The sequence below is a fragment of the Haliaeetus albicilla genome, chromosome 10 (genome assembly GCF_947461875.1).
Source record: "Haliaeetus albicilla chromosome 10, bHalAlb1.1, whole genome shotgun sequence".
Classification (NCBI taxonomy): Eukaryota; Metazoa; Chordata; class Aves; order Accipitriformes; family Accipitridae; genus Haliaeetus; species Haliaeetus albicilla.
In genome coordinates this window covers 25,854,252-25,867,892 of record NC_091492.1, presented here as the reverse complement: position 1 = coordinate 25,867,892, position 13,641 = coordinate 25,854,252, and the positions used below count along the sequence as shown (strand labels likewise).

Sequence of the window (13,641 nt, the reverse complement as noted above, 5' to 3'; positions counted from 1 at the left end):
TCTCAACCCATCTTGCTGCACCTCTGTAATGCACTTGAAATAGCAGCCAGTTTCTCATGCTGCGGTGAAAATGTGCAGTCAGACATCCTTCAGTGTGGATGTTGTCAGCATACCTGGGTGAAGCTGCTCTGCCTACATACTTGTTATACTACAGAAAAGTCACACATGGGAGCCAGAAGTTAGAGCCCGGACTATAAACAGAACACTGTCGTATGTATTAATTGATCAATGGACTCTACTGAATTTGAGTTGTGCTTGAAGACATAGCACTCCACAACACCATTATTTGTTGAAGTGACCTGCACAGACTGCCCCTTGGAGAGCAGGAAATGCAAAATTTGCATTGCTGATTCTAATCTGCCAGCCTGAATTTGCATGTTATGACCATAGACCAGAGCAAATGCCAAAGGACAGTTCTTTAACTGCTTTCCATTGTTCTGTACTGCTCCTGACCATCAGCAATCTGCCACTTCCCAAATGCACATCAGGCTGAACTTGGATGACACTTTCATGCAAGTGTAATCACAGACGAACACAGTAGAATACAAGAGAACTAATTTTACTGGCAGACCCAATACATCTCAGGTCACACCACATGCAGATATGAGATGGGAGGAACACCAGCTCCTGTTTAACGTGCTAATCTGGAAGCAGTGCTGAGATCTTGACAGGTTGCTGGCCACAGCAACATGGGGACCACATCTGACTGCGAGGTCTCCTGCAGTTCTTGGTCAGCCGTGGGAAGTCCAGGCTGTTGACAGTTAGCACCAGCAACTCAGACTCCTGTTCCTCTTGTCAGTGAAACAAGTAATTACCAAGAACAGGAAGCAACAATAAATGAAATCACAGTGTCTCATCTTGAACTACAGAGGTCACTATACTCTCCTCTCTCTTGTCTGAATGTGCTCTGAGCATATGTTTATATCCTAGTACAAGGTAACACTATTGTAAATAAGATGCGATCAGAAGTTGATTCATGAAGATGTTGTAAACACAGCCTGAAGTATATGTCCTCTCCAAGCACTAAATTACAGTTCAAGACAGATATCTGTGGGAGTTAGGCCTTTCATGTTTGATTTGAATTGGTGGATTCACTAAATATTTAGTCACTACTAAAGCCTAATGGTTTTTTCTGTGGTTCAGAATCACACCACTGGTAAATAGCCTGCAGGCACAATGGCTCAACATAACAGAACTAGAAATATGCCCTGCTGAATGCCAGCTTCCTTCCAGGGTTTGATTTGCGAGGAATTAGCAAAGTGACTACTTGCAGTCTACCTTTTAACAGTTTTGCAATTGGAGGATCTGAACTTGACTGTTTCAGATGTTTTAAATAAAATGTTCTATCAGAGAAACCTGAAGAAAGGAATCTTTTTTTTATCTCATTCTCCCCTTCTTACTTAGAAAACAAATTATATAATAATCCATGTCTTGAATCCTTCAGTCATTGTTTTTTGGAAGTGTTCAAGGTCAGGTTGGATGGGACTTTGAGCAACCTGGTCTAGTGAAAGTTGTCCCTGCCCATTGCAGAGGGGTTGGACTAGATGATCTTCAAAGGTCCTTTCCAACGCAAACCATTCCTTGATTCCATGATTCTATGATCTGTTAAATTTCCTATGTCCTGTATACTACTGGCCATACCATATACCATCTTTCACCTAAAATAAGCAGAACTCCATGGAAACATGTCAGTTGGACTGATTATCTCATTTTCAGAGTCCTGTCTTAAAACAAAAGTAATCAGGATATTTTTGATTTTAAACACGAGCATTATTGACTCACACATAGCAGTCAGAGTACTGACCTAGATTACAGACAAATTTCAATATTAATATGGAAATTAGCAGTACTGAAATTCTCCCTGTCCGAATATTTGTCACTGTTCCTGACACCAGAGCAAAGAGATAGACAGGAATATTACATGGTGTGCTCCTTATCTGCTGTTATTTTCCTGTTTTCCTAAAGGAGATGAGAGTAGCAACGAAAAGCAAACCTGAAGCTAACCAGTGGAATAGAAAACTGGAAACCAAGACCCTATGTCAATTGTTAGATGGAGATATTGGAGAAATGAATTCAGTTCTGGGCTTTGCCAAGCGATTCCTTTGTCACCTGGGGAAAATATTTACTAATGTTTTTATCAGTATGGAAAACACAGCCTTTAATGTCTGTATAAAAGATGCCTATCTGCAAAAAAGGGAAAAGACCAATGATGCTCATGCTTTGCTTGTCTTACCTATTTACTCTGAAAGCACTTGAGGGCGGGGATTAGCTTTATTCTTTGTTTGCACAGCACTGAACCTGCCTCATTTGCAGCTTCATTACAATTTGAATTGGCTATATTACCAGAATCTGAAAAGCCCTGAGTCTCTGCTGCTCCTGATACTATACTACAGTTATTTCTTAGAGGGAATAGGGATTATTCCTCTTTCTTACTGAGGTGGAAAGGCTGATGACTGCAAGAAGGAATAAGTATTAGCTGCTTGGCATGTCTGGCGTTTAAGTACCACTGAGCAATGTTAATGCTGTGCATTGTGTCTGAATTTATAGGTGCAAATTTACATTTGGAAAGTACTCTGCTGGGCACCACCTTGGTGGCATTTGTGGTCATGCTGAGATCAACATGGAAACCCACTCTCTGTTTGGATGCTCATGGAAAGGCCCCACAGAAATAATGTTTAAATAACAGGAGTTAAGATACTATGTTATTTTAAACTTTTCATAACTTCGAATGATGGAAAGCTGCTACTCAGGAGTGTCATTGCAGAAACATTTGTGACACTGTGTAAATTCAGTCTGTGCTAAAATATTCTGCAGTACTACTGCTCAGTTAGTAGCTTGGTCCTGCCTGTGGGAAGATATCACCCAGGACAGGCTGTGGATGAAGGGAGGAAGGGAAACCAGAAGGCTGCTGTGTGATGCAACAAAATTTTAATGAGCAAGAAATGCCTATGTTTGCAAAGCGAGATATCATAGAATATGAAAAATCTGTTTCCAGACAATTTCACAGAATGTTCAACAAATGTCCTGCTCTGAGATATTGCTGTCCTCAGTTGGCTTTCTTCTGTCTGTTGTGCAACTACTGATGAAGATACTTGTCATTATGAGTGATGTCCGTATGGAATACGCTGCTCCATGATGGTTAAAAAAAATGGGAAAGCTGGAATAGGCAACAATAGCAAACAACAAATGAGAAACTGAAGGGTAAACAAAAAGTAGAAGAAAGATCAGAAATGCTAAGTGGCAGTAGCTCCATTGCAGGGCTGCAGGAACACTGAACCCCCATCCTCATTGCTCTGCATTTGGGCCTTCATGTGTGGCTCTTCTGAGAGCTTCTCTGCTGCCTTTAGCAGGGCCCACAGCTGCTGCGGAGGAGCTGGCTGTACCGGCGGGATGAGTATGGGCTGCAGTAGCTGCTGCTGAGTGTGGAGAGGGCTGAACTCCCATATTCACATTGGGCGCCATATCCCAGAGAGCCCCCATAACCGTAGAGGCTCCTGGAGCTGTAGAGGCCCCCCAGGCCAAGGGACCCCCCAAAGGTGGGTGCTCCGGAGGACCCCACCACGGCTTGCTGGGGGAAGGAGCTGAGGATGGGGCCGGGGAAGGTGACGATGACAGGGGGCGGCTGGATGAAGGCCGTTGAGTCGGGGCACTGCTGGACACATGGCTCATTGCAGCTGTTAGCAATGGGCTGGGGGCAGGAGATGTTGCTGGTGGTGGGGCACAGGTTGTAGCAAGACATTTCTGTCTTGGATGAAGGTGATCCTGAAACACAGAGCACAGAGCTGTGTAAAAACAAAGCACACGATCTACTGGAATGACAGGTCAAGGTTTGGTGCTGGGTTGTTGGGGAACAGGCAAAATGATCACCATATGCATTAGTAAAATTGATGACACTGTTCACATACTTTCCTGTCAATCAGCATTGCTCTGATCTTCCCCATCCAGTAATCCCTGCACTTGTCACATTTGCCAAGCCTTCTGAAGTTGCTGCTTCTTTTTTTTTTTTTAACTCGCATTCCCTCCCAGAGGAACAGAGTGTTAGCAGCACATTTTTTACTAAAAACCCAGCACTTGTCCCTGGTGAATGTGGATTGAAAACCAAGAGCTGCAGGAGCTACACCAGAGCTGACCTCCTTGTTAGACCAAATGGGACAGAAGCAGATTTTGTCTTGGGAGAGATGGGATGGAGTCAAGAACCCAGTACTGCTTTAACCATGCATTTCCTCCTCCTTTCCTGGTCCCTGTTTCTTTTTAAGCTCTTTGGGGTAATATACTTTCAGTTGTTCCCTTTTAGTTCTACACTCTTTTAATCTCTGTAATCTCTCTGGTAAACCCCAAAGCATTTGAGCCTGAGGATAGATTCATATACTTGATGTAATATGTACATGTACCCTATAAAATATTTCTAACCAAATACTCTTGGCATAGCAGTGTAATTTCATATAGAGTGTGGAGCAGGTTGGTAAAATGTAAGGAGCTGATTTCCTTCATCAGACAAAAATGCGGTTTGCAAACTGCCATTTCAGTTAAATGTCTGGTCACAAAAGCTTGTGGCTTAGCAGTTTTTCCAGTTAAAAAAAAAGGAAATATTATTTTGTTTATAAAGTAGCCCTGAAACGCAGAGAATCAAATCATTGAACTCAGTGTAACTGAACAGCTAATCTGGATCTGGATTTACAAACGGACATATATCAAACACACTGGATCAGACCACTAGCATATTTCCCTTATTATTATCTCTGGTGAAAATAACTAGGGTTTAAAATAAGCAGGATTTAGTTTTTACCTATCTATAAAAACTAAATACAAGCTAGGATTATTTTGCAATAAAATCCCCATGTAGATAATGCTCTTCCTTCAGCTGGGTCATTAAACAACTTAGGATATGGCCATGTGTCTCTGATTCAGCCATAAACTGAAATGGTACAGGAGAATTCTGCATTTTAAAGCTTATGCCATCCTACATTCTCAATCTGCTAACAGTACAAGAATGCCCAAATATGAATTACAATGAAATAAATGCCTCAAACCCTGGTCTTGTCTTCTAAAGCCTACCAGTAACACAACTTGCCAATATACTTAAAAAAAAAAAAGAGAGAAAAAGAAAGAGAATTAAAAAATAGTCCTAAAATTTCAAATATAATATTAATGAACAGTATTCTAAGCTCCAGTGCAAAGGCATTTTGGCATTTAGAAAGAAATGAAATGGCATCAGACTTACCTGATGTAGAGGATAGTACACAGGAGAGGGAGATGGAATACTTCTGTGTACCTGCTCCTTTTATACAGTGCTTCAGATTGCCTGGGGGGGATCTGAGGCACACTGTACACATGAAGTCATAATCACCAACCAGCCCAAATTTGAAGCACATAGAACTTCCCAAAGTGATGAAACTGTTTTCGCTTGCAGTTTGCAAAATCACCCCAAATCTCTGAATAGCATGATATGCACATTCCAGCTCCTAGTTCTCTTTCATCTTGAAGCCTAATTGACCAACTTCATTGCTGGTATCATTCCACCCTGCTCACTGGCATTGCAGGATGTTTTAAACTGGTTCTATTTATTTAGCATTTCCTTCATTAACTTCACGTAATGATTTTAATCAGAGCTATAACCTGCTGTCATATACATGTTTGTATTTAAGTGTTCTAGATCTAGACTGTAATCTAATCTACTCACACATTTTGCAATGAAATGTTCACTGAGATGGAAGACACCTTCTGATCCTTTTCCCACCCACAGCCACAAAACATGAGAGAGGTCCTGTACTTATGGTAATCACAGACGTTGTCTAATGGTCTTTGATTTAGAAATTCTGAGTTTTCTTTGCTGCTTGGCCAGACCTGCAGAAAACATAGTATTTTAGTACATGAAACAGTGTTTAAACCAAAGGCTAAAGTTTTCTCTGAAGGGATAACTATTTTTTCCTTATTTTTCACCTGGAATCTGCAAAGGCACAGAGATTATCTCCCAGGTTCAGCAATATAAAATGGCTGCAAATTCAAACAGATTAATAGTTACTAGCTACTCTGTATTGACATTGCACAGCTCTAAAGGAGGAGGTAACACAAGATAGTGGTGAAGCAAGTGCAAATTTCTCAGTTTCTTTGTGAAATCGTATGTTTCTGTCCACCACTGCATTCATTCAGTCTCTGTCTTCTCTTTCTTTTTGTTCATATGATGGAGTGTAGTTTGCCCTTAGATCTACTCCTTCACCTTACAAAGGAATTGAACCAACGTTTCGCTGGAGGATGTCACAGAAACAATTTTTGAGTGCTTCTTTCCCAGAATTACTGGGTAAGTGGCAGGAAAAGCAATGGAATTATCCAAGGAATAGTTATTGCAACAATGGATTCTTTTTTTCCTCTTCTTTCTTTCCTGACTAGCAGAACATCACCTGCAGAGTGCATATTGTTGCAGAGCCCTTGCCTGCCAAAATTTCAAGTGATTTGTCACTTGAAATTACTCAGGCTTCCCCAATACTTCATGGGGAGGGACAAGAATTTCTGCAAGACAATTCATCTTGTCTCAGACATTTACCTTACCAGAATTGGTATCACCCTCAAAACATAACTATTTTGCTTTCATTGAGTATGGAGACAGACAACAAGCTCAACTGATAAGGAAGGTTTGATGAGATGTGTCCTACCCATATTCCCATATTCTAAAATGCTGTGTAATAAACAGTGCCTGGTCCAGCCTCAGAAATCCTCATTTGCCTATGGATGGGTTGTTTGTTAAATAATAAACACTGCAACATTTCTACCAGAAGTTATACTTAAATTATCAGGTTCTTTTTTCCAAACTTTGAGATAGCCCTAGGGGATCACAAGAGCAATAATACAAAGGTTCTTCAAATATTTTTTGTGTGTGTTTTTAAGCACTTCCCAACACTCCTTAGTGGTTTATGCATGAAGTGGTGCATCATTATTATAATATAAGTATGTGGTTGGATTCAAGCAGCCCAGCATTTTGAAATATGGGTGAAATTTTATTAAATTGTACTGGTCAAGAGCACTCTTCCCGTTCCCTTTACCAGTTCATGATTTCTAACCTTAGGATTTGAGTTGATTTTCTTTTATAATTTAGGTTTTTATTTATTTGCTTAAGTTTGTTTATAAGCTCCTTCAGTGCTGATGTTGTATTAATTCATATCCCCTTCAGTGTCTGTAGCACAAAAATCTGCAATATCTGCCTCTGTCCTCATGTTTTGAAAGCTTTTCCCAGGACTTTCCTAGCCTAACTGTGAGTGGTCTATCTTTTCTTCTCTGTTTTAAACACATGCTCATCTTCCTAAAAAAATATATTTAACAAGTTGCCTGTAGTCTGGCTAAAAAACTGTTTACCTTTGTTGTGACCAGTGAATTTACCTCTAAAATGTGAAGAAATGGTACAACTGGGTAGTCTGGGAGACAAGGCATGAGTCTGGATTATTTTAAAGGTACTTTGTAATGTATTTTTTGATTTTTCCCTTAAATGAGCGGGATGGTCCTGTGGAAATCTTAATTCGAACTTCATAGATGGGTTGCTGATTTCACAAGAAAGACACCATGTTTTATATCAATTATACTTTATCTACCATGGGTAAGGAAGCATGGAAAGAAAACCTGCATATGAAAGCAGATGGCAATCATGATTAACATTTGAGCCACCATCATTATGTCAACCAATAAAAGAAGAGGTAAATAAATGAAGCCAACATAACTCCTCCTGTCATTCTAATGTATTTAATGGAATGTTACCAGGAACAAATCTCACCAATTAAGTGCTAAGATGAAAGAAATATTTGTTTTGTAATTTGCATTTCGTGCAGCATGAGAATTTGAATCAACTAATAAACATAAATATTGAGCAAAGCTGTTTCAACATTTTGAGGTGAACCATGTGTGATAAGCATGGGTTGGTGTTAATGGGAGTCTCAGGTTCTTCAGGCAGTTTGGGGAAATGTATAAGTGCCTCCTCAAAACTGCCTTTTATGTACTTCTCTTGCCTTCTTCTTCCCAGAGCCAGCTATTTTCTAGATATCAGACTGTTCTTTTTCCATAAATTTAAATTAGTCCTCTTTTGCATTTATGAGGAGGCAATATTATATGCAGTTTTAAGGTCTAAGCTGGTATTTTCCACAATGGATTATATAGGACCTGTCACTCTCCACTAGTTCAGATCTCAGGGTTATAATCTGCTAAGCAGATACCAAAACCCCAGACTGCAGCCCTACAAACTGCTCTGTACTCCTGCACCACAAAGGCCTCGGTCACAGCCATGTTTAACAGAGGATATGTCCTCTTGGTAGTTAATTACTTGGTCTTCCAGCTGCTGTTTCAAATTAGTTTGTATGGAAGAAAGCCAAAGCTTGAAAGTCATGTAAGCAAAGCTTTCTTATCCACAGCAAAAAGGGCCTCCAGGGTGTTAGGAATTAGGTGAGCCTTTGGACAATTCATTCAATAATGCATAGCATCAGGATTTTTACACTAAACTTCAGACCACCTGGAACTGACTTTTATCAGAGACAAGGTAGAGTATAAGAGCTACCATTTGTCTGAGGAAGCATGTGACCTCCTATATTACTGTGTTTCCACTAAGTAGTGATTAACCATCACTTAAAAGTCATTTTTCTTACAGGGCGTATACAAATTTGAGGAATTACATCCACAGCAGCAAGTAGATGTTGGCGGGGTAGCTACAATTAGGTGAGATGGATCTGGAACTAAATTAGTGTTGCAGAGGATCCAGACTTCTGTGCCTTTCCCACTTCCATGAGATCTAAGCTTTTCTTCCTGCTCCAGGGGAATTTGTGCTGTGTTACACTTATATTTAGTCATGTTTCCACTCGGCCAATTCACGTCCAGCACCAGTGCCCATAGCTGCAAGGAGCTGACTGCCCTGACCTGAGGGCACTGGCTCAGCCACCATCCATTGTCATCACCTTACCAGCCCAGGTGCTTAGTTCCTTCCTTCAGGACAGGATAGTGGGATCTCTGTTAGCACCCATACTTAGGGCCTCCTTTTGTTATGGGAGCTTTTGTTATAGTAGTCTTTATCACAACAGATTTTCTTACAGGTTTTTAGGACCTGGCAGCAAGTAGAACATCCCTTCTGGCTGTTTTGATACTGGATACCGCTGTGGAAACTGTGGCTCTTGCTGGAAAAGCTATTAAATTTACCAGAGGCAACTAAATAAAAACAAATAAAAGGAAGATTTATAGCTGACTTTTTAGGTAACACGTGCTGAGAAGTGTGCTTTAAGCACTGTCCAGTTACAGAGAGTGGAGCTGGGCATGCACAGCAGATCTTGCCTTTCTTTTTTCATATTCTGCCTTCAGTATCTAGTTGGATGTCCTCTGAACATTGTTATGTTATGCTTAGCCATCCTTTTTACTGTAGTAAAATATGTAGCCTAAGATCTTTTGGCAGCTGAACCACATAAAGAAAACTATCTTGCGAGATAAGCATCTGCTTGAATCAGAAGATGGTTACATGCTTTACTGATAACTTAAAAAGCTATGCCATGTACAGTGCAGTATTTTTGTTCGTTTTTAGGCTACCTATATAATATATACACAAATTTTATTTATATTTAATGTATACATAACTTAAACAGAACCAAAGAAGTCCCAAACCCACAAACTCAGTCTGATATACCGTGAAATTATGCACATGGTCCTTATTGTGGTTTTGAGGAAGCATCATCTGCACACAGCCAGAATTTTGGAGAGCGAGACAATTTAATAGCATGGATCTAGGCTGGTCTGTGCTAGAGAAACACAGAATCTGAAATTCACTTAATATCAGTCACCAATCTTCCATTACGAGCGGTGGAGGTGTAATTACATGTACAACATTGGATTAGAAGTCTGCAGTGGAATAAGTAAGAGCTTAACTTTCAGTGTGTGAATAGTCACTTGTAGTTCAAAGAATTATCGCACAAACTCAAACTCGTGAATGGGGAGTTGTCCTGGGTTCAGCTGGGATAGAGTTAATTTTTTACAGGAACCTGGGAGGTGGGGGGCATAGCCGGGGCAGCTGACCTGAACTGGCCAAGGAGCTATTCCATACCATGTGACATCATGCTCAGTATATAAAGGGGGAGCGGGCCGGGGGGTGGGCTCTTCTTTTCGGTGGGGGAAGTGGCAGAGCGTCGGGTCCCGGGTGGTGAGCAGTTGCACTGTGCATCACTCTTTTTGTATACTTTTTCATTAGTACCGTTGTTGTTGTTGCAATTTCTTTGTGTTGTTCCAGTAAACTGCCTTTATCTCAACCCTCGAGCTTCCAGGTTTGGTTTTTTTCCTCTCCTCCGTCTTCCCCCCATCCCACCGGAGGGGGGCGGGAGGAGTGAGCGAGCGGCCGCGTGGTCCTTTGTTACCAGCTGGGCTGAAACCACGACAGTCCTTTTTGGCGCCCAACGTGGGGCACGAAGGGTTGAGATAACGACAGATCTGGCCAGAGCGTGTTGAAACAAATTTGTCATACGCATTTCTTATACTAGATAAATAGATGTTAGTCACAATGTTGATTCAGCTGTTTACATGGTGGCGTTTTGTAAGTTCTTATATGCTTTATGTATTGCCTGTAGTTGCGTATCTCATCTCTGGGAGAGTGATTGGGATTATCATTTTGCTGTACTGGGCAATGTCGACTTGTGAAATGATTACATCACTGGTCATGAGGTTAAGCTGTTATCTGTATGAGGCAGTGATATCATTTCCAGACTTTGGGCACCTTCTGTCGGATTTTATTGGTAATTACACCCAACCCATGGGGAAGTCAGGGGGGGATACTTCCCCCCATCCGTTCCCCTCCCTTTTCTCTTTCCAACTAATTACAACAGTTTTCGAGAATTTTGAATATCCTTGGGATGCGCAAGCCTGTGTGCTGTTAGTGCTATGCCTCCTGACTATGTTTCAGGTCTTGTCTAGGGCTACAAAGAGGCTCTTTAAGAGTACCACCCAGAGATCTGTCCCAAAGCTGGATATTCATGGGTGGCATGGCGTGTGGGAGGATGTGGGCAGGTATCTAGAGAACTTCTCACCTCCAGTGACTTGGAAGTTCACTCCCGAACAACTGCAGAACCCTCATGAAGTGATAGAATTTTTGAAAGGAAAATGCTGTGGCTATCCCAGAGACACACAACTCACTACACTGTGCTGGGCCCTGGCCGGTATCTACCAAACCCTGCTTGATACTATGCAGCACCCCCAGGGGGAAAAGGGGGAAAAGATGGAAAACAAGACAACATGCACCGTGGCTACCCCAACCCCGACAACATGCACCGTGGCTGCCCCTACCACGACAACAGGTACCATGGCTAACCCTACCCCGGTGACAGATACTGCCACTAAACCAGAGAACCAACCTGTGCCAGTATCAGTCGCCCCTGTACAGAAAAAGAAACACACAAAGAAATCAGTTCGCTCGGTGAGAGATGAAGATGAACCAGGGTCATCGCGAGAACAGGAGGAAGAGGCAGAACCTGAAATAATTACCCGATCTCTATCCCTGAGTGAGTTGCGTGACATGCGAAAAGATTTTAGCTGCCACCCAGGTGAGCACATTGTTACCTGGCTGCTCCGATGCTGGGATAATGGGGCTAGTAGTGTGGAATTAGAGGGTAAGGAAGCCAAGCAGTTGGGATCTCTGTCTAGAGAAGGGGGTATCGACAAGGCGATTGGGAGAAAAACACAAGTCCTCAGCCTCTGGAGGCGACTTCTGTTAGGTGTAAAGGAAAGATACCCTTTCAGGGATGAAGTTACATGTCACCAAGGCAAGTGGACCACCATGGAGAGAGGTATCCAGTACCTGAGGGAATTAGCCGTGCTGGAGGTGATTTATAATGATCCAGAAAATGCGCAGTCACCCACAGATCCAGATGAAGTCCAATGCACACAACCGATGTGGCGGAAGTTTCTACGAAGTGCACCACCAACCTATGCCAACTCATTGGCAGTAATGTCCTGGAAAGAAGGCTATGGACAAACGGTGGATGAATTGGCTGTCCAACTCCGGCAATATGAAGGAAGTCTCTCTTCCTCCCTACGGGCCTGTGTCTCAGCTGTAGAGGAATTGTCCCGAGAGTTCCAGCAATTCAAAGTAGATATGTCCTCCTCCTCACCTGTACAGGCCCGCATTGCAGTTATTGGGAGTAAGCGTTCCTCTGCCCAAGAGAGAGGAGAGAGAAAGTACACACGACGGGCTAACCTGTGGTTTTACCTGCGTGACCATGGAGAGGACATGAGGAAGTGGGATGGAAAACCTACCTCAGTCTTGGATTCACGGGTACGGGAGTTGCGAGAAAAAGCAACCAGAAAAGAAGATTCTTCTTGGAAAACTGCTGCTCCAGTTTCCCGTGAGCAGTCCCCCGGGCGCAGTAGATGGGCCGATCTCATTTCTGATCCTCTTGAAGGGACTTCTGATTCACATGTGCAAAAAGTGGGTAACAGATATTCTAACCAGGATTAGAGGGGCCCTGCCTCCAGCCAGGTGGAGGAGAGGGACAACCGAGTCTACTGGACAGTGTGGATTCGATGGCCTGGCACGTCAGACCCACAGGAATATAAGGCTCTAGTAGACACTGGTGCACAATGTACCCTAATGCCATCAAGTTATAAAGGGGCAGAACCCATCTGTATCTCTGGTGTGACAGGGGGATCCCAAGAGCTAACCGTATTGGAAGCCGAAATGAGTCTAACCGGGAATGAGTGGCATAAACACCCCATTGCAACTGGCCCAGAGGCCCCGTGCATCCTTGGTATAGATTACCTCAGAAGGGGGTATTTCAAGGACCCAAAAGGGTACCGTTGGGCCTTTGGTATAGCTGCATTGGAGACGGAGGAGATTGAACAGCTGTCTACCCTGCCTGGTCTCTCCCAAGACCCTTCGGTTGTGGGGTTGCTGAAGGTTGAAGAACAACAGGTGCCAATTGCTACCACGACGGTGCACCGGCAGCAATATCGCACCAACCGCGACTCCCTGATCCCCATCCATAAGCTGATTTGCCAATTGGAGAGCCAAGGAGTGATCAGCAAGACTCACTCACCCTTTAATAGTCCCATATGGCCCGTGCGGAAATCTAATGGGGATTGGAGACTAACAGTAGATTATCGTGGGCTGAATGAAGTCACGCCACCGCTGAGCGCTGCTGTGCCAGATATGTTAGAGCTTCAATATGAACTGGAATCAAAGACAGCTAAGTGGTATGCCACAATTGACATTGCTAATGCATTTTTCTCCATTCCTTTGGCAGCGGAGTGCAGGCCACAGTTTGCTTTCACTTGGAGGGGCGTCCAGTACACCTGGAATCGACTGCCCCAGGGGTGGAAACACAGCCCCACTATTTGCCATGGACTGATCCAGACTGCACTAGAAAAAGGTGAAGCTCCAGAGCACCTGCAATATATTGATGACATCATCATATGGGGCAGCACGGCAGAAGAAGTTTTTGAGAAAGGGAAGAAAATAATCCAAATCCTTTTGAAGGCTGGCTTTGCCATAAAAGAAAGTAAGGTCAAGGGACCTGCGCAGGAGATCCAGTTCTTAGGAGTAAAATGGCAAGACGGGCGTCGTCAGATCCCTGCGGACGTGATCAACAAAATAGCAGCTATGTCCTCACCGACTAATAAAAAGGAAACACAGGCTTTCTTAGG

General features: G+C 42.8%; 1 protein-coding gene across 1 annotated transcript; it reads right to left on the bottom strand.

Annotated features, from left to right (window-relative positions):
* Window positions 1-2,913: 2,913 nt before the first annotated feature.
* On the bottom strand, window positions 2,914-5,570 carry LOC104312642 (scale keratin). The gene is made up of 2 exons (XM_009915640.2): window positions 5,222-5,570; window positions 2,914-3,762 (listed from the first exon to the last, which is right to left on the bottom strand). Exons 1-2 carry the CDS (start codon window positions 5,370-5,372, stop codon window positions 3,344-3,346), a joined length of 570 nt encoding a protein of 189 aa, XP_009913942.2. The 5' UTR covers window positions 5,373-5,570; the 3' UTR covers window positions 2,914-3,343.
* Between the last annotated feature and the right edge of the window lie 8,071 nt (window positions 5,571-13,641).

Excerpts from the sequence above, each read along its gene's own strand:
- LOC104312642 (XM_009915640.2), bottom strand. The coding sequence starts at position 5,372 with ATGTGCTTCAAATTTGGGCTGGTTGGTGATTATGACTTCATGTGTACA. Across the intron at positions 3,763-5,221 it reads TGTACTATCCTCTACATCAG|GATCACCTTCATCCAAGACA; the intron begins GTAAGTCTGATG and ends TCTGTGTTTCAG.